Here is a 24458-nt window from a genome sequence, read left to right as displayed (position 1 = left end):
GAGGCTTCAAAGGTGTCTTTCACTAACACAATCTGAAAGACCCCAGCCTTAAAGCCTTAAGCTTAATGTTAAAAAAGAGAAATATATATATATAACCTTTTGCTCTGCAGTCACAAGATGCTTCCTCCTAACGGCAACCCATGCCCCACACCCCCCCCCATGTTGTAACCCATATGTTAACGCCCTCATGTCTAAACTCAGCAGCACATAGCCCCTCAAGTCTTGCACAAAGCAACCGCAAAATGTCCCAGACAGTCAAGAAACCACGAGACATTCCAGAGGGGCAAACTTAAGCAAAAGGGGACAAAAAAAAGGAACACATGGGTGGGGTCCCCAAAACCACTCTGCCCCCTGTGACCACTTTTAGGGGCTTGAGAGGGGGGCAATTAAAATAGTTGTTACTGTGCCAAGCTGTCATGAGGGGGCCAATAAAATAGCTGTTACTGTGCCACGTTGGAATCTTGTCCCTTGCAGCCTATAAAAATCCTGTAACCCCTAGCCCATGCATGCAAGCTGCCAAAGCTACGGCCGAGGTTCTGCCTTGCATCCATAGGCGCCTATGTAAGAATAAACCCTCCTGCTGATTGCATCCAGTGACTCGTGTGTTCCATACTGGGTTGGGGTCTCGGGGGTCTTTCATTTGGGGGCTCGTCCGGGATCACCGGAACGACCCAGACCCAAATCCGGAGGACACTCGACTTCACTGGGAGGTAAGCCGGCAAATACGAGCTCTCTGTCTCTATGTTTGTCTCTATGTTTAATGTCTTGCGCAGCGTCTGTATTCTGAAGTCTACGCGTAGCTCAGTATCTGAAGGCAGCTTGAGAAGGAGCTAATTTGAGGTTTGGCTCGGACTTCTCCCCTGCCACCCTGGGAGACGTCCCAGGGATCCGAGGGGTCCATTTTTTCGGGGCCCCCAGTGTATCTGAAGGATACACTGTCTTTGTAGGCGAAAGAGAAGCACTAGCTTCTCCCAAGCCATCTGATTCGTTCAGTTTCTGCCGGCACCGCGCAGCGCTCGTCCCGTTCGGTCTCATGTTTGTACTACTGTGTCTGTCTGTCTACTTTCTGTCTGAAAGAAATATGGGGAACACCCTAACTACCCCTTTGAGCCTTACTCTAGATCATTGGCAGGACGTCCAAAAGCGCGCAAACAACTTGTCCGTGAGGGTCAAAAAGAAAAAATGGAAAACTCTCTGTGCCTCAGAGTGGCCAACATTCAATACCAGCTGGCCTCCTGAAGGAACCTTTAACATTGATTCTATCTTACAGGTGAAGTCTCGGATCTTCATCCAAGGTCCTCAGGGACACCCTGATCAAATACCCTATATTATTACTTGGGAAGATTTAGCTTCCACGCCACCCTCCTGGGTGGCTCCTTTCTCTCCTCCTAAATCCCCTTCTCATTCTTCTCCCCTCGAGCCCTCTGCTCCTCTCCTTCCAGCTCCTCCTCCTCCTTCACCTCTACCCCCTCAAACCTCCCAACTTTACCCTGTTCTCGACAAAACTGAAACTTTGACTAAGCCAAGGGCAACACCAAAGAAGGTTTTGCCACCAGAAGACTCAGCCCTAATTGACCTGCTATCTGATGTGCCTCCTCCTTATCAGCCCCAGCCCTTGCCAGCCCCTGGGTCCAATTCACCTTCCTCGGAGGAAGAAGAAGACAACCAAGAGGGTCCAACTGCCAGTGCTCCCCCAGATCCATCCCCCATGGCGGGACGACTCCGAGGACGACGGGATCACACGGCATCAGGGAACACTTCTAAAGTTCTCCCCCTGCGGCAAACGGGGGGTCCCAACGGCCAATATCAGTACTGGCCATTCTCAGCCTCTGACCTTTATAACTGGAAAACTCATAATCCTTCCTTTGCTGAAAACCCTGTAGCCTTAACCTCTCTGATTGAATCTATTCTAGTGACTCACCAGCCAACGTGGGATGACTGCCAGCAACTCTTGCAGATACTCCTCACTTCAGAGGAGAAACAAAAAGTTCTTTTGGAAGCTCGCAAAAATGTGCCAGGGGATGATGGGCGACCCACCCAACTCCCAAATTTGATTAACGAGGCTTTTCCTTTAACCCGACCAAACTGGGACTATACCACTGAAGCAGGTAGGAACCACCTACGTCTCTATCGCCAGTTACTCATAGCGGGTCTCCAAGGAGCAGGGCGTCGGCCCACTAATTTGGCCCAGGTAAGACAAACTATTCAGGGAACAGAGGAGAGCCCAACAGCATTTTTAGAAAGACTAAAGGAGGCATATCGAAGGTTCACTCCCTTCGATCCTGATAGTGAGGACCAGAAAGGAAATGTCTCTATGGCATTTATTTGGCAATCTGCCCCAGACATCAGAACTAAGTTGCAAAGACTGGATAATTTGCAGGATTTCTCTCTAACAGATTTGCTGAAGGAAGCAGAAAAGATATTTAACAAGAGAGAAACCCCAGAAGAACGAGAGGATAGAATCAGGAAGATGCAAGAAGAACGAGACCTTAAGCTTAGAGAAGAGTCAGACAAAAGAGAAAGAGAAAGGGATCGAAAGCGTAACAGGGAACTAAGCAAAATATTGGCCACTGTAGTTCAGGCAGGACGTCAGGGAGACAAAGTGAGTCAGGACAGGGAACGGAGCAGGCCCCATGTAGACCGAGACCAATGTGCCTACTGTAAAGAAAGAGGACACTGGGTAAAGGATTGCCCAAAGAGACCCCCCAACCCCAAAAGAGGTCGGGCCTCGCAGTTACTAGCATTAGATGAAGACTGAAGGAGTCAGGGCCAGGAGCTCCCCCCTGAGCCCCGGGTAACTCTACAAGTGGGGGAGCAACCTATGACCTTCCTAGTGGATACGGGAGCCCAACATTCAGTGCTGACGCAAGCACCAGGACCCATAAGCCACAGAACAACATGGGTCCAAGGTGCCACCGGGAGCAAACCATACCGATGGACTACCGAAAGAGAAGTACACCTTGCCACAGGTAAGGTTTCTCATTCGTTTCTACATGTGCCTGATTGTCCGTATCCACTATTAGGAAGAGACCTGTTAACCAAATTGAGGGCCCAAATTTATTTCAAAGACGGGGGTGTCTCTATTACCGGGCCAAACCAGACCCCCTTGCATGTATTGACTTTTAAACTAGAAGATGAATACAAACTTTTTGATAAGTCCTCACTACCTATTAAAGACATGGACTATTGGCTTAGTTCCTACCCGGAGGCCTGGGCAGAAACTGGAGGAATGGGAATGGCTAGACAACAACCTCCACTAGTCATACAGCTAAAAGCCACTGCAACTCCCATTAATATTAAACAATATCCTATGTCAAGGGAGGCCTATCAAGGCATCAAGCCGCATATCAAACGCCTCCTAGATCAAGGCATTCTAACACCTTGCCGGTCGCCCTGGAACACCCCGCTGTTACCAGTTAAAAAGCCAGGGACTAATGATTATCGACCGGTTCAGGACTTAAGGGAAGTTAACAAAAGGGTAGAAGACATTCACCCCACAGTGCCAAATCCCTACAATCTCCTCAGCACCTTGCCTCCAACCCATACCTGGTATACTGTTTTGGACCTGAAAGATGCCTATTTCTGCCTAAGACTGTCTCCCCAAAGTCAGGCCCTTTTTGCATTCGAATGGAAAGATCCTGAGGAAGGGATCTCTGGACAGCTGACTTGGACGAGACTACCACAAGGATTTAAAAACAGCCCAACACTCTTTGATGAGGCTCTGCATCAGGATTTGGCTGAATTTCGGGTGAGACACCCTTCCTTAATTATGCTTCAATATGTGGATGATATCTTGTTGGCTGCAACCTCCAAAGAAGACTGCCTAACAGGTACGAAAGAATTGTTGCAAACCTTGGGACTATTGGGGTACAGGGCATCAGCAAAGAAGGCCCAAATCTGTCAGACAAAGGTTACCTATCTTGGCTATGAACTTTACGATGGTCAGCGCTGGCTGACAGCTGCCAGGAAAGAGACTATCTCAAATATACCAACTCCCCAGAGTCCCAAGCAGCTGCGGGAGTTTCTAGGAACCGCAGGTTTCTGCAGACTCTGGATTCCTGGGTTTGCCGAGATAGCAGCCCCCTTATATCCACTGACTAAACCAGGTACTTCCTTTACCTGGACTGAGGAACATCAACTGGCATTTGAACAAATTAAATTGGCTCTTCTGTCAGCCCCCGCCTTAGGCCTGCCAGATATTACCAAGCCTTTTGATGAAGACAAGGACTTAAATGTCATACAGAGACTGGGGGCTACCTACAACCCAGAGGACCATACTTGGAAATATCAAGGAAAGACTATCATGCCCCTTAAAAATGCAAAACAACTAGTGAAGTCCCTACACAGACTCACACACCTTGGGGCTAAAAAGATGAAAGAACTTTTAGACCGCGGGGAAGGTACTTTATATCTCCCAAACAGGGATCAACTTCTTCGCCAGACAGCAGAAAATTGTCAAGCCTGTGCCCAGGTAAATGCTGGTAAAAACAAGATTGAAACTGGAATTCGAATGAAAGGGCATAAACCTGGAACCCATTGGGAAATAGACTTTACTGAAATCAAACCAGGTATGTACGGCTATAGATATCTTCTAGTTTTTGTTGATACCTTCTCTGGATGGGCAGAAGCATTCCTGACTCGACATGAAACTGCTAAGGTGGTTGCAAAGAAATTATTAGAAGAGATTTTTCCCAGGTATGGGGTACCTGGGACAATTGGATCGGATAACGGGCCTGCCTTCGTTTCCCAGGTAAGTCAGATGGTGACCAATATATTGGGGATCAATTGGAAATTACATTGTGCCTACAGACCCCAAAGTTCAGGACAGGTAGAAAGAATGAATAGAACTATTAAGGAGACTTTGACCAAATTAACGCTTGAAACTGGCACTAGAGACTGGGTACAGCTCCTGCCTTTAGCCTTATATCGGGCCCGAAATACCCCAGGCCCACAGGGACTAACCCCATTTGAGATTCTGTATGGTGCCCCACCACCTGCTGTTAACTTTTATGAAACTGAAACCCGTGCCTCCCTCACCCCATCTATGCAGACTCATTTGCGTGCCTTGCAGCTGGTTCAGAACGAGGTCTGGAAGCCTCTAGCCGCAGCATACCAAGAGGAACTTAAGACCCCATCGCTGCCACACTCCTTCAAAGTCGGAGACACCGTCTGGGTACGCAGACACCAGAGCAAGAACCTTGAACCACGGTGGAAAGGACCCTACACTGTCCTGCTGACGACTCCTACTGCAGTCAAAGTGGACGGCATCTCTGCTTGGATCCACGCCTCTCATGTAAAGACTGCTCATCCACTGGAATCCACCAGCACCTCTTCAGGATGGAAATTGCAACGCACTCAAAACCCGCTAAAGATAAGACTCACTCGCTGCTGATTTTATTCACTTTATGTCTAGCTCTCCCCATGTCCATGTCAGCTGCCGGGCACCAGATGTATAACCCTAACCAGCCTGTGAGCCAGACATGGCAAATACTGTCAGGGGCGGGAGAAATAGCTTGGGAAATAACTTCCACTAAATACCCCCTTTGGGCATGGTGGCCTACCCTGGAGCCTGACCTCTGTCAGATGCTAGCTGGATCAGAAGACTTTGATATTCCAACTACTGATCCTGCTAAACCAAGAGAACCAGAGGTATGCACCAGTAGCGGGCGTTGCATCTGTGCACGTTACCCGGCAGGATATAGGGACCCTAGGACTCGGGCAGCCTTAAGAGAAAGCCCATTTTACGTATGTCCAAGGGATGGAAGAAGTAGATCTCAGGCACGAAAATGTGGGCAACATGAAAGTTACTATTGTAGGGCTTGGGGATGTGAAACTACGGGGGATACTTGGTGGAACCCAAGTTCATCCTGGGATTTAATACAAGTAAAAAGAGACAAACAAAGTGATGAACCCCCGCTAAACACCGACTATTGCAAAAACCAATACCGCTGGGATAAATTTGACTCCCTATGGTATGGGGACGGGCCATGCACTTCATTTGCCTGCAATCCCTTAAGTATAACTTTTACCCCGGCAGGCAAAACATCTAGAGATTGGCTACAAGGGAGACTATGGGGCCTGAGGGTATACAAGCAAACTGCCTATGACCCCGGGGTCCTATTCAAAATAAAATTAAAAATAAATACCAACCCCCAGCCATTAGGCCCCAATAGAGTACTCCCAGATCAAAAGCCCCTTCCTCCAAAAAGACAGAGACCGATACCCTCAAAGGTAACGCCTCCACTCGATACCACCCATCTAAAGCCCCTCACACCCCCGACCATGGTCGCCTCCCCCACGTTATCAGGGTCAGGAGAAAGACTGATAGACCTAATTGAAGGAGGATATGAGGCCCTTAATTTTACCCAGCCCAATCTCACTAAGTCCTGCTGGCTTTGCCTTCAGGCAAGCCCTCCCTACTACGAGGGAATAGCCATTAATGGGACCTTTACTTATGATGCTCCCTCTAGTTGTAACTGGGGAACAAAACACATGTTGACTCTGTCCGAAGTAACTGGCTCAGGGACATGCTTAGGGCACCCCCCCCTGTTAGGAAACAACGAGCTCTGTGCACGTACTATAAGCAAGTTATCTTCTGATAAATCTAAATATGTGGTGCCCTCGACAGGTCAATACTGGGCATGTGACACCGGGATTACCCCATGTGTTTCAATAGCGACCTTTAATCAATCAAGAAATTTTTGTGTCCTAGTTAAGATCTATCCCAGGCTACTCTATTATTCTACAGAAGAATTTGAAAACCATTTCATGGGGAGGACCCGATTCTCCCGAGAACCTGTTAGCATTACCTTGGCTGTTCTATTGGGGGCAGGAGTATTGGCAGGGGTTGGAACTGGGGCTGCGGCCTTAATTGAAAATCCCAGACAGTTGGGGATCTTAGAGGCCGCAGTACAGCAAGATCTGAGGGCAATAGAAACCTCTGTAACTGCTTTAGAAAAATCTTTAACCTCCTTATCTGAAGTAGTATTGCAAAATAGACGGGGTCTAGACTTATTGTTCTTAAAGGAAGGAGGGCTTTGTGCTGCCCTAAAAGAAGATTGTTGTTTTTACACAGATCATACAGGAGTAGTAAGGGAATCTATGACCAAACTCAGAGAAAGACTAGATGCACGGGAAAGATCCCTGCGGAGCTCTCAAAGTTGATTTGAAGATTGGTTCAATAAGTCCCCATGGCTGACTACTCTATTGTCTACCATAGCTGGACCCTTGATCCTCTTGCTGTTGATTTTAACGTTTGGACCCTGTATTTTTAACAAATTGATGCAGTTCATAAAAGACAGGCTTTCTGTGGTACAAACCATGGTCCTTACCCAGCAATATCATTCACTTCAACAACAGGCTGAATCCGAACCCGAACAGGCAGATCAATGGATATAAGATTATATCCCTGATAAAAGAAAAGGGGGGAATGAAAGACCCCAGCCTTAAAGCCTTAAGCTTAATGTTAAAAAAGAGAAATATATATATATAACCTTTTGCTCTGCAGTCACAAGATGCTTCCTCCTAACGGCAACCCATGCCCCACACCCCCCCCCCATGTTGTAACCCATATGTTAACGCCCTCATGTCTAAACTCAGCAGCACATAGCCCCTCAAGTCTTGCACAAAGCAACCGCAAAATGTCCCAGACAGTCAAGAAACCACGAGACATTCCAGAGGGGCAAACTTAAGCAAAAGGGGACAAAAAAAAGGAACACATGGGTGGGGTCCCCAAAAGCACTCTGCCCCCTGTGACCACTTTTAGGGGCTTGAGAGGGGGCCAATTAAAATAGTTGTTACTGTGCCAAGCTGTCATGAGGGGGCCAATAAAATAGCTGTTACTGTGCCACGTTGGAATCTTGTCCCTTGCAGCCTATAAAAATCCTGTAACCCCTAGCCCATGCATGCAAGCTGCCAAAGCTACGGCCGAGGTTCTGCCTTGCATCCATAGGTGCCTATGTAAGAATAAACCCTCCTGCTGATTGCATCCAGTGACTCGTGTGTTCCATACTGGGTTGGGGTCTCGGGGGTCTTTCAAATCTATAATGACTATGGTAGTCAGATCTCCATTCCCTAGGAAAGCTGAGGCAGCAGAGGTATTTAAGACCATCCTTTTAGCAAAAAGTTGAGTCCTGGGGAACTGGAAAAACTTGTGACCGCTGGAAAGCTACAAGACAGTTTCTGGTAGAGGGAGCCGCTGAAAGTCCCAGGATTGATATTTATCAGCACATACAATCACTTCATGGTTTCCAACCTGCCCAGACCACAGGACCACACCTTGAAACTAAGATGCAATTGCAGCTTTAATTTTCTTCTTTTTTTCTTTTCTCACCCTTCCTCAGCCTCCTTCCTTTTCCCTCCCTCCCTTCCTTCCTTCAGATATTTCTCTCCTCATTGCTCTTCCTTTCTATATTAAGAGTTTTTTTCTTCATTTTCTTTCTACAATGACTATTCATATCATTCAGAGCTCAGAAAATCATCTCAAAGAACTTCTCTAGCAGTTTTACTGAAAATATCTCTACCCCACATTCAAAGTTTTTGACACTGTCTGAAAATTATTCAAACAAGTGTTTTGAATATGTAGAGGAGAGTCCACTTGTACAATGAGATGCATGCTGGCAAAATTTTGTGTGTTATTTTCACTCTCCTTAATGCAGAGCCAAGAACAGAAGCTAAATACAATGAGGTAAGAAGTGTGACACTACACATAAATGAGATATATAGAACCTAGCTGATTTTCATTGAAACAGTAGATTTATATAATATTAACAGAAATAATAAGAAAGTAATTTAGCATCAATTATTAAATAGATTAATTATATCAAATAACTTATTTAAACTATTTGGTGAAGGGGAATGAAGGAACTTCAATGTATGCATACTGGATGAGAGATATCTTTTGCTAAACAGATAGCCCCATCAAAATGACTACAGATGAGCCTCCAATAATCCACACCAAATATGCTCTTTCCAGCCCAGATCTCTGGTTGATACCCAACTCATCCAGGAAAGACTGACTGTAGCAACAGTTTTTTAAAGGTATTATTATCAAATTGTTTTATTGTGTAATTATCTCCTGAATGATTAATCCCAGTTCATAATTAAATATGGCCATGGAAAGAATCAAATACATAAACCCCTGGAATTTTTGTGTAAACTTTACAAACTCATCATGTATATTTATTATGTTTAGACTTACATGTTTGATAATCCAATATGTAAAATTGTGATTCCATTGAGAATATGTAATTGAGTAACTGTTTTATTCTTTGAGTTTAAGTTGTAAGTTAAACATTATTTTACTCTGCATTTGAAAAACAGTTAGTTTGCTATATATAATATTTTTAGTATTTATAAATAAGTGATTAATAGAATTCATTTTGTTAGAAAGAAAAAGACATAAGCTACAAATACATTGTTAAAATTATAAATACTGCTAACATGTATACATAGCAGTCAAAAATATAAGATTTATTTATAATTATAATTAATTTGTGTTAAAATTATTAAAATTAAAAGTAAATATATTAGAAGTACTGGCTGAATTTAAATGTTTAATCTGTTTTTAAGATATTAATACTACAAACAGAATATCAATCTTCAAAATTCAGTTGCTAAAAATGAACTTTTCAATTTTCAAAGACCACCATCCTATACTATGACATTTAATTTAGATACACATGTTACTTTGCCAATGAGTCCAAAAATAAATAATATTTTAGCAACTGGGCATGGTGGCACACATCTGTAATCCCAGTGTCTCAAGAGGCTGAGATAGGTTGATCTCAAGTTCAAAGCCAGCCTCAGCCAACAGGAGGCACTAAGCAGCTTAGTGAGATTTCGTCTTTAAATAAAATACAAAATAAACCTGGGAATGTGACTCAGTGGTCAAGTGCATCTGAGTTCAATCCCTAGGGCACCTGTCCCCCGAATTAATATTTTAGTATTTTTAGAACACAGAATATAACTTGGTCAATCTCTATAATTATCAATGAGGTTTGTGGTTTGTTTAATTGAAAAAGTTACTAATTGAATAGATCTAAATGGAGCCCAGAAATCTCTGTTTGTCACTAATGTCTCCTTTGATTCTTATAATTAACAAATTTGTGATGCACTATCCTCAGGCACATCCCTTTTCCCAATTTGCTCTCCATCAGATGTGGATATTTTCACCAAGTCCCTTGTTTTATGCCATCAAATGTCCTAACACGAAACTGTTTTCCCTGAAAGGACATACTTACTGAAAGTTGATGATTTTTTTTTTTTGGTCAGGAATTTTTTCTTTGCCTACAGATTAGACCTACTCGGTTAAACTTCTCAATTTTAAGAGTCATAGAAAATGTGTTCTGATCCATCAGGAAGCTTACTAGACTTTTCTAATAATTATTCTTCTCAATTTATGACAGCTAATTTGAGTCCAAAAAGCATGAAAAGAACAAATTTAGATGGCAAATCATGGTAGAGTTTGATTTATTCATACTCCTCTCAAAGAAGCTACTCAGTCTGTTTATTTAAATATGTTCATATTACAATAGGGATCTTTAGTGTATTTTTTTACAACTTATTAGAAATGATCAACTTTTTGCTATTTGTAATAAAATCAAATGCTTCACCCACCTGAATATGCAGAAACAACTCTAGCTTTGTGATCTATTCCTAGGACATATTATTTGAACATTAAAATTTTCTTTTATAGTTGCTGGATCTGTATATTAATATGAAATTATAACATTTCCTTTGTAAAATCTTAGATAAACATTCTCATTCAGTGACTACCAGCCAAAGGCTTCACTCAGAAAATGGAAGATTGATTCTTAAAGTTATCAAAATCAATGCCATTTTCTACTGTCACTTAGTATTCAAAATTTTTCACCTGAATCAGAACTGATTATTGAGGACTGCCTCTAATATTCTCATGTCTGTCAGCAGCAAATTCACTAGGACTAGGTTGAAGTTTTTAAATCTAGTGGCGTTTTTCTAAAAAAAAAAATTGCATAAACCTATCATCTAAGATAAATAGGTCATCTAGTAGAGAGACAATCTTTTTTAAAAGGAAGTTTTTATCCATGAAGTCTTACATCATCAACAAAATTGTGTCAGCATTCTATGCTCCAACTCACCCTAAATAAAAGTCACCTTCTTATTTATTCTCAGTTTCACTTTCTTCTTCATATATTGAAAACATATTTCAGTTATTTTTATATTAAAATGAATAAATTTTTGTTATCCATGTCATCTCCTAATTAGGGACATAAAAATCAAGAAAGTAGTGTCTCATAATTTCACCACATCTGCAAATTTGAAGCACAATAATTGTTCAGTATATGCTAATGGTTCAGCTAATCTAGGCACACTCAGCAAATAATGAAGCAAAGAAAAGGAAGATAATAAATGGTAATCATGTCTGTATTTTTTTCCATCTCTTCAGATGTCATTGTCATCTCATTTATGGAAGGCAAAAAAAAACCCCAGAAGTTATAAAAATAAAAAGGAGAAAATTGCAGTTTGGAAAAAGGAAATATTCTTATTAGTTCAAGGGGAGATTTAATTTACTCAACATTGAATGAATGTACTTTTGAAACAAGAAAGGATAACAGAAAGTTACTGTAGAGATAATGACTATTGCAATATAAAATGCAGAAGTATTGCAAGATGAATTGAATCAGCTTGTGTGTATCAGTAGGCGATTAAATAGACAAACTGATTTATTGATTATAGCAATGTACATTCTGGTCCACAGCACATTGTAGTTTTAACATACCGAAACAAAAACATGAGTATACAAGTATTCTAAATGCATACTTAACTATAAGCAGTTCCTATGGTAAATGAGCCTAGCTTTAATATTCATTAACTAGTATACTATTCTAGTGCACAGTTTGGAAACTTTCATTGTTTACAGCAATGTTAAACTGAGCTAAAAGCCTCTGTTATTCTATAACATTCATATTCTTTTGCAAACATGTACATATACAATATAGGCATGAGTTAAATTAGATTAAGGACATTCAAAAAGGTTTAAAGTAGACATCCACATTGAAATTACTCAAATGTATTTTCAAATTACAAAATTCAATTTTATAGTATCATTATATCACCTAGGTATAATAAGGTGAATTTTTATGGGTGTATTTGGATAGTAGCTTTTTTTCTCATTTCAGGTTAAATAGAAATGTGTTATTTAAAATATTTTGTAAAGTGGTAGTTGTCTTCTTCAGAGTTTGTCTTTTTAATTCATGATGAATATAAACTCATGGTATTTACATTTTGGAGAATTATCACATCAGAATTTATAAATATTCTCATTTACTTTATGACCATTTTAGATTCGGTATGCTTGGTTTTCAGATTCCTTGTTCCTATATTCTTGTTAAATGGAAGTAGGGAGAGCAGTACTTCCTGAGAAAATCTGAGACAACTGTTAAGTATAACCTCAGTGTAGAGGGTCTCACTTCCCACCTTTTATTGAAGTTTCTCAGTTGTTTGGATTTTCACATAAGTACTCAGCTAAATTCTATCACTCTGGTTGATGTTCTATATAAAATATTTCCAGATATTTTACCCCATATACAATTATCTGCAGGCCTGATAATATTTTCAAAAATTTATCAAAGCTTATTAGTGATAGCAAATTCAATGTGTTTACATTCTACATAATATAACCTACTATGAATCCCCAGCAAAGTATCAGGCACTCAGACAAGAATCCCTTTTGCATTCCTGAAGTTATCACATGAAGTCTACTCTTTCCAAATTTTTAAGGTAAAATTCTGCAGATTAAACATTTCCAATATTCTTCCTTAAGACCATATGAACACCTGTGTGTTATATTTACCCCTATTTTTTTCAAACCCTTGTAACATTTTCTCATAAAGATCCCCTCCTGTTAAAGTGAGCAAATACATTACAAAATTTAGACTTCTGTAATTATTTGTTTCTTGCATCTTGCACTTAGGAGATCAATATTCTTCAGAAGTGTGTTAGGCTCTGTAAAAAAGTCTGGATGGCACCTGGCATTTTCTTCTCTTGGCTTTTGTGGGTAGTGCTACTCATTTCTTTATCTTATGTTCTTTAAGTGTCCCAGATTTTTACCCAATTAACCATATTATATTTATTACTCAAGGTTTCTTAAGTTCCTCTTTCCATAAAAAACTTTGCACTTTATTCAAAGACCTTTTCAATTTTCAGAGTATTAGTCAAATAATTTGTAGAATGAACCACAAATGATACTTGTCCTGTGTTTTTTACTTTTCATTTTATTTATTTATTTTCAGATTAGACTACAGTTCTTGATTTGGGAGAGAAAGAAGCCAGTGGTAAAGTGGACTTCTCATCAAATCATAACCAAGGTATACACTATTGGCATGCATGTCTCTGCTGGTATTAATCTCACTCAATGGCTGAGGTAGCCATTCCCAGGATCTCCCATTTTCCAGTTATTCTTGTTTTGCTTCTTTCTACAATTTACTTTTAAGAAATAAGTAATTGTGTGAATTTCACTTAAAGGGCAAGGATTTATGCTTCATCTTCTTGGAGGAGAACTGTGTACATAAATTATTTGGAATTCTGCATAGAGATTTGTGTTTTCTCCCATATATATATATATATTTGTTCAGTCATTTATTTATTATATAAGCATGGACATATATTTATTTTTATTTGGGTAGTTACAGTATTGTATTAATTTAATTATTTTATGGCCCAAATTGCTTTAACATTGGTATTTGCATGAACTTTCCATTGAGTTCCAGGTTATTTTGCACATCCCTGTTATGATTTTCATGTTTGTTTTTTTGAATACTTATTTGCTTGCTTTTTGTCACTGCAAGTTATTCCTGATTCATCCTAGTGGTATAATTAGCCATTTCTACAGATATACCTGGTTGCTTTAATTAGAATATAGTATTAAAAACAAAAATCTTGTTGTGCTTATCTATAAAGTATGTAATTGATTAAACAGTCTCTCAGATGTGAGAACAAAAAGATACATGTGGGTATCAAAACAAAAGTATATCTACATGTTATAAATATTTTTGTGAAATTATCCACAACTATATTAAGCTAAACATCAGTAAACATATAACCTTTTAAGTCTGTAAGAAGATATAATTTTAATTTATTTACCATTTGACTTATATTCCAATTCTAATGAATTTCTACATGGATGATTTTAATGCCTATTCTTGCTTGTATGTAGCCTCTCATTCCAACTGTGAGGAACTAGACTTCAGATATACACTGCCCATTTACTTAAAATGATAATTTTCTATATGCAAATGTATTTTTAGAAAATTGTAGAGAACCTATAATACCTTATAAATTAAATAACGTACTGGATAGTTTTTTAAATTGTTTCTTTGACTTAATACTCATTTAAGATTCATCTTTGGTTTTGTGTGGCTTTATAACTCATACTTTTCACTGATAAGCAGTTTTCTATTATAAGAATATATTGCAAATTTGTCTGTGCATTCACCAACCAAGGAAATCTTATTTGCCTTCAGTTTTTTTTTCAATAATAAAACTGCTATGATATTTCTATTCAAAACTTTGTGGGCATACACCTTTTAAATAATTTGTATAAATATGCTAGGAACCATGATTGTTGGGTCATGTGATAGAACTGCCTTTAGCTTTGTAAGAAACTATTAAACCATCTTCCAATGTGGCTGTTCAAAATTACCTTCACATAAGCAATCAATCAGAATTCCTGTTCTGCAGCTTGCTAGCTTGAGAGTGCCAGTGCTATTTTTTGGTCATTTGTTTGTTTTTTCATTGCCATTCTATTAAGCAGGCAACAATATCTTGCTGTTTTAATTTTTATTTTCCTATGAACATCATTTCATATGCTTATTTGTCTATGTGATCTGGCAAGGTATCTGTTAAGACATTTTGCCACTTTTAAAATGAGGTTGTTTTTCTTTTCTTGGCTTTTCAATGTTCTTTTTAAATTTGGAATACAACTCCTTTATCCAAAATGTGTTTGCAAATGATTTTTTCCTAGTTGTTGGCATGTATTTTGATTCTCTTAATGCTGTCTTTGACAGAACAGAAGTTTTCAATTTTAATGAAATCCAACAGTGTAATACTTTTTTATGGATTACACTTTTGATGTTGACCATTACAAGTCTTTATCAAATGCCAGGTAACCTAAAACTTTTTTATTCTTATAAGCTAAACAGTTTTGAGTTTTACATTAAGACTTCTTTTAAATTATTTTCTATAAATATTAAACTAATCTGTCTAAACATTTTTTTTGCATGTGAGAATACCATTGTTCCAACATCATTTGTTTAAAGACTACCCTTCCTCCAGTTAATTACCTCTGTAAATCATTTGGCTATATATGTGTGGATCTACATTTGAACTATCTATTCTGTTCCCTGTTCTATACTTTGCCAATACCAGGATGTATTGGTTACTAGAACTATACAGATTCTAGACAAAGATTAGTCTTAGTCCTCTAAATTTCTTCATCTTTTCAGTGTTGTGTAAACTATTCAATGTTTTTGCCTATCCATATAATTTTACAATATCTTACTCAATATATGTAAAATTTCTGGCCAAGATTTTTACTTGGATTGTGTTGATAAAGATGGAAGGAATTAAGTCTTTCAATTTATAAGTAAGAAATATTCCTGTTTGTTTAGACTTCAAGTTTTTGCATGTGTCTTGTTAGTTTTTCTAAAAAGAACAATGTACATTTTATTTCTGTGAAGTTTATACAGAAGAATTTCTCTTTTTAAAATAGTATTATTAATTACTTTTTGAATTTTAATTCCAATTATTCATCAATGATATGTTGGAAAACAGTTGACTTTTTTATATTAGCCTATGTCTCTCCACTCTTATTGAATTAAGGGTGCTATTCTTATTGTTGGGTTTTTGATGATTTTTTTTAGATTTTTTTTACATAGACACATGTAATCTCTGAATGAACACAGCTTCATTTATTTCTCTGTTCCAAGAATCGGTAATTGTATTTATTTTTTCTTGTATTGTTACCATTACCAAGGCTTCTAGCATGATGTTGATGGGAGTCTTAAGAGAGCATGTCCTTAGTAACATAAAATTAGCAGTCTTTTGGGGGGGGTGCATTAAAAATACTGGGGATTGAACTCAAGGGCACTGAGCCACATTCCATGCCGTATTTTGTATTTTATTCAAAGGCAGAGTCTCACTGAGTTGCTTAGCTACTCACTGTTGCTGAGGCTGGCTTTGAACTCACGAACCTCCTGCCTTGGTATCCTGTGCTGCTGGGATTACAAGTGCTTGTCACTTGGCCCAGTGACATAGCATTCTTACTAATGTAAGACATTTTCCAAAATAACCATTAATTTGTGAATAAATTATTTCATATGTAGAAAATTATATACACAATTCAATTTACTGTCAAATTCAAACATTTTTAAAACTTATCTTTAAGCTGTGCTCAGTGAAATAAAATAAGGGTCTGGTCATTAATATTTATTTTTAGCTTACCTGTAAGCATAAGTGTAACATTATGATTTTTCAATTGAGTATGTATAGAATCATGTTCATGAACTTATCCTAAAGCAGAAATATATTTTTTTTAAATAATTATTTTTTATACCTTTTTTATTTGGATTTGGTGCTGAGGATAGAACTCAGTGTCACAAACATGCAAGGAAAAGCTTTATCATTGAGCTACAATTCCAACCCCAGAGATAGATTTCTGATAGCTGTAAAATTTAATTTTATTTGTTAGTAATATCCCTTGTAATTTGACATTCAACAATATTTGTCATTGTGTGTTCTATTTACACTGACAAATTGGTCTATATTTTAATGGACTTTGAAACAATTTTCTGTTTTGAGTGTCTTCCTTTTATATAAATTATCAACTGATAAAATAAATAAAAAATTAGAAAGAGAAAAAATAGGATATATATAGGTTTAATTTTTTTACAAATACAGATTTTTTTTTAATCTAGCCAACGTTGGTAAAATATTTTTTTAAATAAACTATAAAAAAATTCCTATAATTTATAACAAAGATTATTTTTATGAATTTAGTATATCTAATTAGGAAAAAGTATTATTAATTTAGAAAACCTTGTTTCTCACCTGTCTTAGTCTTTAATGGCAAAAACTCAAGTCATTTATTTATTTTGTAATTCCTCTGCTTTTAGAAATCCCTTTCTATTTGTAATCAACACTTTCTGTAATAATAATACAGCTTTCTATTCAGTAGAATATAGAAAAAAACATTTCTACGAGGTTTATTCCACACAATTCAAACATTGTGAGAATATTTTTTAAATTATTTTGACTTAGATGATTAAAAAAAACAAAGCTTCAGGGTCCTGTATGTCAGCCTGTGCATGATTGATTGCATTTAGATATAAGTCTAAATTCAAAAATGTTGATCTTTGCCTTCAAAGTTTCATTGTATTTTTTGTCACTTGTGCAAGTTAAGTGTTGTCTATCTGATATTAGTGAATTGAAGACCAGATTCATTGTTTCTCAACTCTGCATACTGATTTATATAATTTCCCCTGTACAGATAATCTGTGTAATTCCTCATACTTAGCTAAGTGGATAGATTTTTGTCTTCCATTTTTGAACAAATTTTTTTAAAAAATTTTGTAATCACAAATAGGTATTTCACATCATCAGTTTAATCAATCAGAGAGATGGTCTCATTCTGTTTTTAATATTCCCCATATTGACATATTCTCATTATGAAATTAAAATTATTCAATGAATCTTCTGATTGTTACTCAAGATTACAAAATGAAAAAGATAAGAATACAGTATTAAGGTAAGGTGAAGGTGAAGAGTCTCTGAGCATACATTTATTGTATGTGGGCATGGAACTGAAAACATCAAAAACTATGATTAGAAAACTAACGCTATAAAGCAACAAGTATTAAATATATTTTATTTTATGGCTTATGGGTCTTTATCATAAATAATTCTGTCATTAGAGTGCAAAAAGTAGCCACAAATAACATGTAAATGAATAACTCTATGTTTAAATAAAATTCTAAACAATGAAATTTGAATTTTACTCATTCTATATGTCATGAAATAATTTTATCTTAATCTTTTAGTTACTTAAAATTGTAAAAGTCATTCTTAGCAAACAGAAAATACAAAAATAGACAATGAAATGCATTTCAATGGAAGCCTTAATTTTCCTACTTGTGATCTAATCCATTAAGAGTTTGACCTTTACTTTATTTTGTAGTTGGTGGGAAATTATAGATATAATTTTCCACTTTGAAAGCCTAAACCATTTGCCCTTAAAGTAATCATTAATATGTTATAGGGCTTAAATTTGTCATTTAATTTTGTTTGTTTTCTCATTTTGTTTCATTATTTCTAATTTATTTTTCTTGTCTACTTGTGGCTTACTCTATCTGTAGTATTTCTGAGTGTCTCTATGTATAGCATTTTGGAGATACTCATTTTGGAATTATATACATATATACTTAAGATGCGTAATATATTTTATTGTATATAAAATACATATAAAATTATTTTTTACTGATGTCATCATTTAACAGAAGCAGGAGGGGCCTTTGGGAGATCATTAATGTTAATAATATCATCCAACTGAACCATCCCCCATGATTTAATCCTGTTGGCTTTATAAAGAGGGCAGAGGACATAAGCTTGTGGATTCCCTGTCTCTCACCATGGAATGATCTGCCAGAAAAAGGCCATCACCAAATGCAGCCCATTAGACTTGGCCCTCCAGAACCATGATCCAAAATAAAACTTTTGTCTTAAAACATGTTCAGCCTATAGTGCTATTTTATTAGCAACAGAAAGAAGACTAGTAAATCATACCTTTACCTTTTATCAGCTATAATATAATTATTTAAATATTTTGTACCTTCTTTGAGAACTTTGTTAGCATGCTGGTTTTGCCGCAATTGTCAAATGAATATATATCGGACATAATTGCACTAATTGTTTATTTGTACATATATATTCATAATTTTTTTTGTTTTTTCTTTCTTGATTTCCCAGTATTACTTCTGTCATAATTTTATTTGTTTAGAGAACTTTTCTTATTATTTTTACAGTAAGTTTTTTAGTAACAACTTCTTCAATATTTACTTATCTGAGAATTATTTCGTTTTATCATTATTTTTAAAGATATTTTTATTTGTATATAGATCTCAGGTTTGACCTTCCTTTTTTTTCAGAATAGAAAATATAAGGTGTTACATCCTTCTTGCCCCTTTGCTTCCCACTAAGAACATCTCTTTGATACCTCTCCTTTCAATATTGGCGTCTTTAAATGTATTTTCTCATTCAAGTTTAGAATTTCCTTTTTGTTTTTGTTTTCTTTTTCCTTCATGGGAAATTAAGAGCTAAAGTAGTTGCTTCACAGAAGCTAGCTTCAGGATCTGGTTTCTGTTGACACTTAGTAGGGAGGTTCTCCTGGTTTCTTAGTGCGGGATGAAATTATGGCTACCCATTAAAGCCCCTATTGGCTAAGTAGCCAACTTTTATTTGTTTTTCTCTGGTGAGTGGCTTATTTAGAATTGGGTGATGGTGAAAGTACAGATTCTCCATGAGGTCCCATTTGATATCATCTCAGCACAGAGAGGAAGAGTGCTTCATCTGTTCCAAATGAGTTGGGGATTCAGGCACCCAGGGAGGCATTGACCTGAGAGTGTGGGTTGTGCCTCATTACTATTGAGTAATGATGAAAGTCAAAGCTCTACATGGTGTAACCTTTGAAACTATATCTGCAGACATTTATAGGTTCTGGGACTCCTCTGCAGAGTGTGGTGACAGATAGACAGCAGGCAGAAATGAAAGTTGGATAGCATTTTTTTCCTGTGGTGTTTCTTTGACATAGAACAATAATTATCAAAAAAGATTTTTTGTCTTTGCAGTGTCCCTTTTTGGTTTTGTTATCATACAAGAGCAAACCTTGTGGGGACCTTTCATTGTTCATGTTTTTTCCCTAAAGTCACTGGTGTTTCCAGCTTGCCAGCTTTTCTAGCATCCTATAAAGAAAATATGATGAAAAGAAATACATAGGAAACTCATTTTTTTTAAGTTCAAGGAATTGCAGCCTTTCTATCCTCTTCTCTTTACATTTCACTTTCTTTTTAAGTTTTTTTTTACATTAAGCTCTGAGGGTAGAATGGGGAGAAGTACTGGTGCTTCATCACTCCAGAAGTTCTGGTCTTATCAAGCACATTAAACATGGTGATGGTGTTATTGAACTTCAACTTTACAGAGATAACTCTTTCATTAGAACAAATTTGTAGCAAATACTAAACAACAACAAAAAATGAAAAAATTAACATGTTATTTATTAATAACCAATTATTTGATAAAAAATCTGTTTAAAATTTATAATATTCATGATGACCAGCAGAGCTTTTTCCCCAATATGTTAAACATTCTGTGGTTTTGACAATTTTGTTCTCAATTACTATAATCAAATTAACATTTTAACATATAAAATGAGAACCACAACACAAATATAGGAAATTTATAGAAAAAGTATGTTTTAATCAATGGTAATAAGATTCATGATAGAATTATAATAATGTATTTATAGTAGCTACATTTCAAACTATATTCAGGGTGATTTATGAATACTAAAGAGTAAGATGACACAGTAAGAAAAACTGGTAATTTCAGAGTCTCATGTTTCCACACTAGTAAAACAGAAAAAAAAGACAGGGTCTAGTGATAATAATTCTTCATGTGAATGGTATAAGTGGTGAAAGTATTACTTTCTTTTTTTCTATTAAAATTAGATTATTTTATAAAGAAACCCATCTGATAAAGAGGAAAATTTTTAAAATCAAAACCAAATTGACATGAAAACATCAATATTAATTATACACTTATATAAACATATTGTACATATATATAATTTTATGGTATTGACAAAATTACACCAAATCCAATTTCTTAATGTTTAATATTGAAAAAGATTCAGATACACAATATAGAAGGAACATACAGACACATTTTTCTTATTAACAACACAAACACCTTTTGTATTTTCATTCATCAAATATGTGTTGTGTCTGTTATGTTCCTCTTAAATTAAATATAAACCTCTGAGTTCTATAGAAAGAGCATTGCTTTATTTACTCAACATTATTTAATCAATCAAAGGCAACTTTGTTTTCAGAATCTCTGATTGCTTACTTTATTTCTGTAATTGTTTATAGTATTGCTTTTGATAGGAAAGAAGAACACTGATTTCACCTCTGGAAAAAAATTAAACTCTATAGAAAAAAAATAAGTTTTTTTGTAGCATATCTCAACTAAGTAACTTCAATGAATAAGAAATCTTAAACCTAAGTGCTAATAATTCTGAGGGACATTTATAGCCTTACATTTTTTATAGATTCAGCACTTAACTTTTAACAAATTCCTCCGTGTGTTAATTGTCTGTATAAAATTGTGTTTTATAATATTTAAGTGTAAAACTTTTATAAATACAATAAATAGCTTGTATATACTTCTCATAAATGTTATTAATTTTTCTACTGAATACATGATGATAATATAATATTATCAACATATACTTACTAACAACCCTGAAACAGGCACTGTACTAAATGCTTTTAAGTGCACAATGTCAGTAACAATTTAAAGATTATCTTTGGGAAGTTATTATAGTAATCTTTTTATTACATTTTTTGGTTCAAATCAAATATATCATCTTTTCAAAAAATAACAAAATTACCTTTTCAAAAATATATTTCATACACAAGTGCCTATATATTCCCATCTGTGTGGAAAAATGTTCTTTTCAATCACACATATGCATAATTTGAATAAATAATTTCTCAGTTTTTAATCTCAATCAGGCTCAACTTATTGATGTTTTTCTCACTGAGGCATATTTAATAGTGGAATCTTAAAATTTCAACTCAGTTGAAAAAAATAAATATTGTTAACTCATATTTACAAAGTACATCAATGTAATACCTAAAAAAGCTGAAAAATATGCAACCATGCACAATAATAACTGCTTGAGGAAAAAAATAATCTTAAAAATAAAATTTAATTTGCTACTCTTTGTAAAATAGATACAGTAATTTTCTTAACAAAAGCAAATATGTTGCTATCTCTGATAGTCATTGCATTTGCTTATAAAGGTTACCTGGCAAGTATTCAGGTTTTCTGGCTTGAGAGTGTTAGCCAGATAGATATTGATTCTTTTTGCAAAGCACCTGTCAATGTGCTCCTAGGTATGCCTAGATTATTACCTGCTCACAGAGATTTTACAATCTTTTAACTCAACAGGAATTAGTGTCTTTCTTTCTCAGAAATGGTTAACTCCAGATTCAACACATTTCTTAGTAAAGATAGATAATTTTGAGAATAAATCTATAACATGGATTTTATCTTTTTTTTTACATATTTCACATTGTTGGAAATCATAACACTTCAAATTGAGTAATTATTCTTTTTATGCTTTTACTCTGTTTATTTTGTATTACTAAAAAGGAATGGAATGTCCTATTTCTAATGTCTTGCTGTTATCTTTTCATTATTCAATACATTCATTCAATGTACTAGACCCGTTGCACCCATTGGTCTTGTATTTATCACCATAAATTTAAAAGGTGGGCTTGAACTTCAAATTGAGACTAAAGTTTAGCCACCTACCTTGAGGTACTGCTAACAATGGTGGAGACACTAACCATCTTCTGAGTCTGTTTTTCTTCCTCTTTTGAAATGCATTCTTTCCTATCTATGTCTGTATTAGAACCAGCAACTAAATAAATTATTTTCCTCTTCTTGACTTCCTCAAAGATCATCCTACATCTTATTGCCTCTCAACATCCTATTCTGATGTTACATTTAATAAAGAGAGAAAGCAACATGAAGAAAATGTGGCTTTTGTTCTAAAGTTGGTAAAAAGACTGAACATGAAGGCCATGTTATCATTTTAATTCTTTCATGAACTAGGCAATATTTTTATCTGACTCAAGACAGTATTTGAAACTTAAAGTGATTTCAGGGCACTTTATGGCACATAATGCAAAGTGAAATCATGATCCTGTTAGAATTTTCATCTAAGAGAAGCTTATGCTCAATGAATAACTGCTGAGGGGATGGTAGAATATGATAAGTTGTTCTTTCACAAAACAAAAGTTTCAGCATTTTCTTAACCTATGTCTATTTGCTATTCATGCTCTTCTATAATCTTGCTTAAATGAATTTAGCCTCTATATTTAACTATTGGGTGACAGAAAAATCAATGCAAACTTGCTTAAGTAACAAGGGAATTTATTGACTTGTGTAAGCACAAACCTAAATGATGGCACTGGCTTCTGGTTTCTTTCTACTTCCTTCAATTGTGTTTTCTTTACACTGCAGCTCTGCATAATGGCAAGCAATGTAAATACCTCGGTGGTCAAAATCCAGTGCAATGGAGATCTTTTCTTTAGGTGGTCTGAAAAAGCCTAAAATGAAAGTTAATTGAGCCAGATTGATTTAGATTAGGTGTTCACCCTAAATGAATCAGATGCCCAGGAAATGTTACTTCAGAATGAATTCATGCCAGGATTACCTGCTACACACTTGTCCCTTGAAGAAAGCCTTGGTCTCAAGTCATTTTGATGGAGAGTAGGAGAAAGATGAAATAGCAAGTGAAAAGTAGTTATGGGAAGAAAAAAAATCTGATATTAAGGAAGCAAATAATAATTGTCCCCTAAGACAGATTTTTGTGAAAGTTCTATTCCCCAGGATTTATTTATTTATGAAATTTCCCAGTTATATGGTAGAGTTAAGCAAAAATTCATATATGTTAAGCCTTGTTGCTTTCTAACCACTGTTTTTGTACTTCCTCTCTCTATATTAGCTTCTTACCTCTTTGACTATTATCCACAATCTGCAAGTGTTTAGCCCTGGGTTATAATAAGCATCCTTCAGACACCAACTGTGTTCCACAAGCTCAATGACAGCCTTTCTCCTTTGCCCCATTGTCAAAGGTGAATTCAATTTTTGCTCATAAATATTTCAAGAACTGAGATGTAATGTCTAAATCAGTAAAAGGAATAGTTAAAAGTGATTTTTACATCTGTGTAGATTTTACTTCATGTTACATTTTTTGATATTTTTCCCATTAAGGCTCCAGAACTACAATTTTTTTTTCTAGAATTTCTTTGTCAGAACATTCAGTGGGTCTGAAAGGCTGAACTGTAATGATTAAGTCAAATAATGACCTTCAATTTCATAGCCATTTGCTTCCACTTGTGCATTTAAATTTGTAGCAGAAATCTAAATGTTTAGCTTAATTGCCCTACTATGAAATAGAGAGATTTATTAAAGGATGCTAAAAGCCTGTCCCAGTGCCATCATTGAAAAGGCTCACTGGGTATTCAATAATAGGAAGGAAAAAAGGCGTAAGTATCCAGAGGCAAAAATTACATTTAAATCAACATGACAAAATGTTTCCACAGTACAAAGAAAAATTAAATCAAATGGCA

General features: G+C 36.1%; 2 protein-coding genes across 2 annotated transcripts; both read left to right on the top strand.

Moving 5' to 3' along the window:
* Positions 1 to 346: 346 nt before the first annotated feature.
* LOC144372166 (uncharacterized) lies at positions 347 to 4237 on the top strand (the record flags this gene model as incomplete). The annotated part of the gene is given in 1 exon segment (XM_078035566.1): positions 347 to 4237. A coding segment is annotated over 1 exon segment (3204 nt), but the record flags the coding sequence as incomplete, so codon positions are not given.
* On the top strand, positions 4221 to 5866 carry LOC144372023 (uncharacterized). Its single transcript, XM_078035447.1, has 2 exons — positions 4221 to 4750; positions 5051 to 5866. Exons 1-2 carry the CDS (start codon positions 4304 to 4306, stop codon positions 5390 to 5392), a joined length of 789 nt encoding a protein of 262 aa, XP_077891573.1. The 5' UTR covers positions 4221 to 4303; the 3' UTR covers positions 5393 to 5866.
* The last annotated feature ends 18592 nt before the right edge of the window (positions 5867 to 24458 follow it).

Source organism: Ictidomys tridecemlineatus, chromosome Y, assembly GCF_052094955.1.
Source record: "Ictidomys tridecemlineatus isolate mIctTri1 chromosome Y, mIctTri1.hap1, whole genome shotgun sequence".
In the NCBI taxonomy this organism is placed as follows: domain Eukaryota; kingdom Metazoa; phylum Chordata; class Mammalia; order Rodentia; family Sciuridae; genus Ictidomys; species Ictidomys tridecemlineatus.
This window is presented reverse-complemented; position numbering and strand designations above follow the sequence as displayed.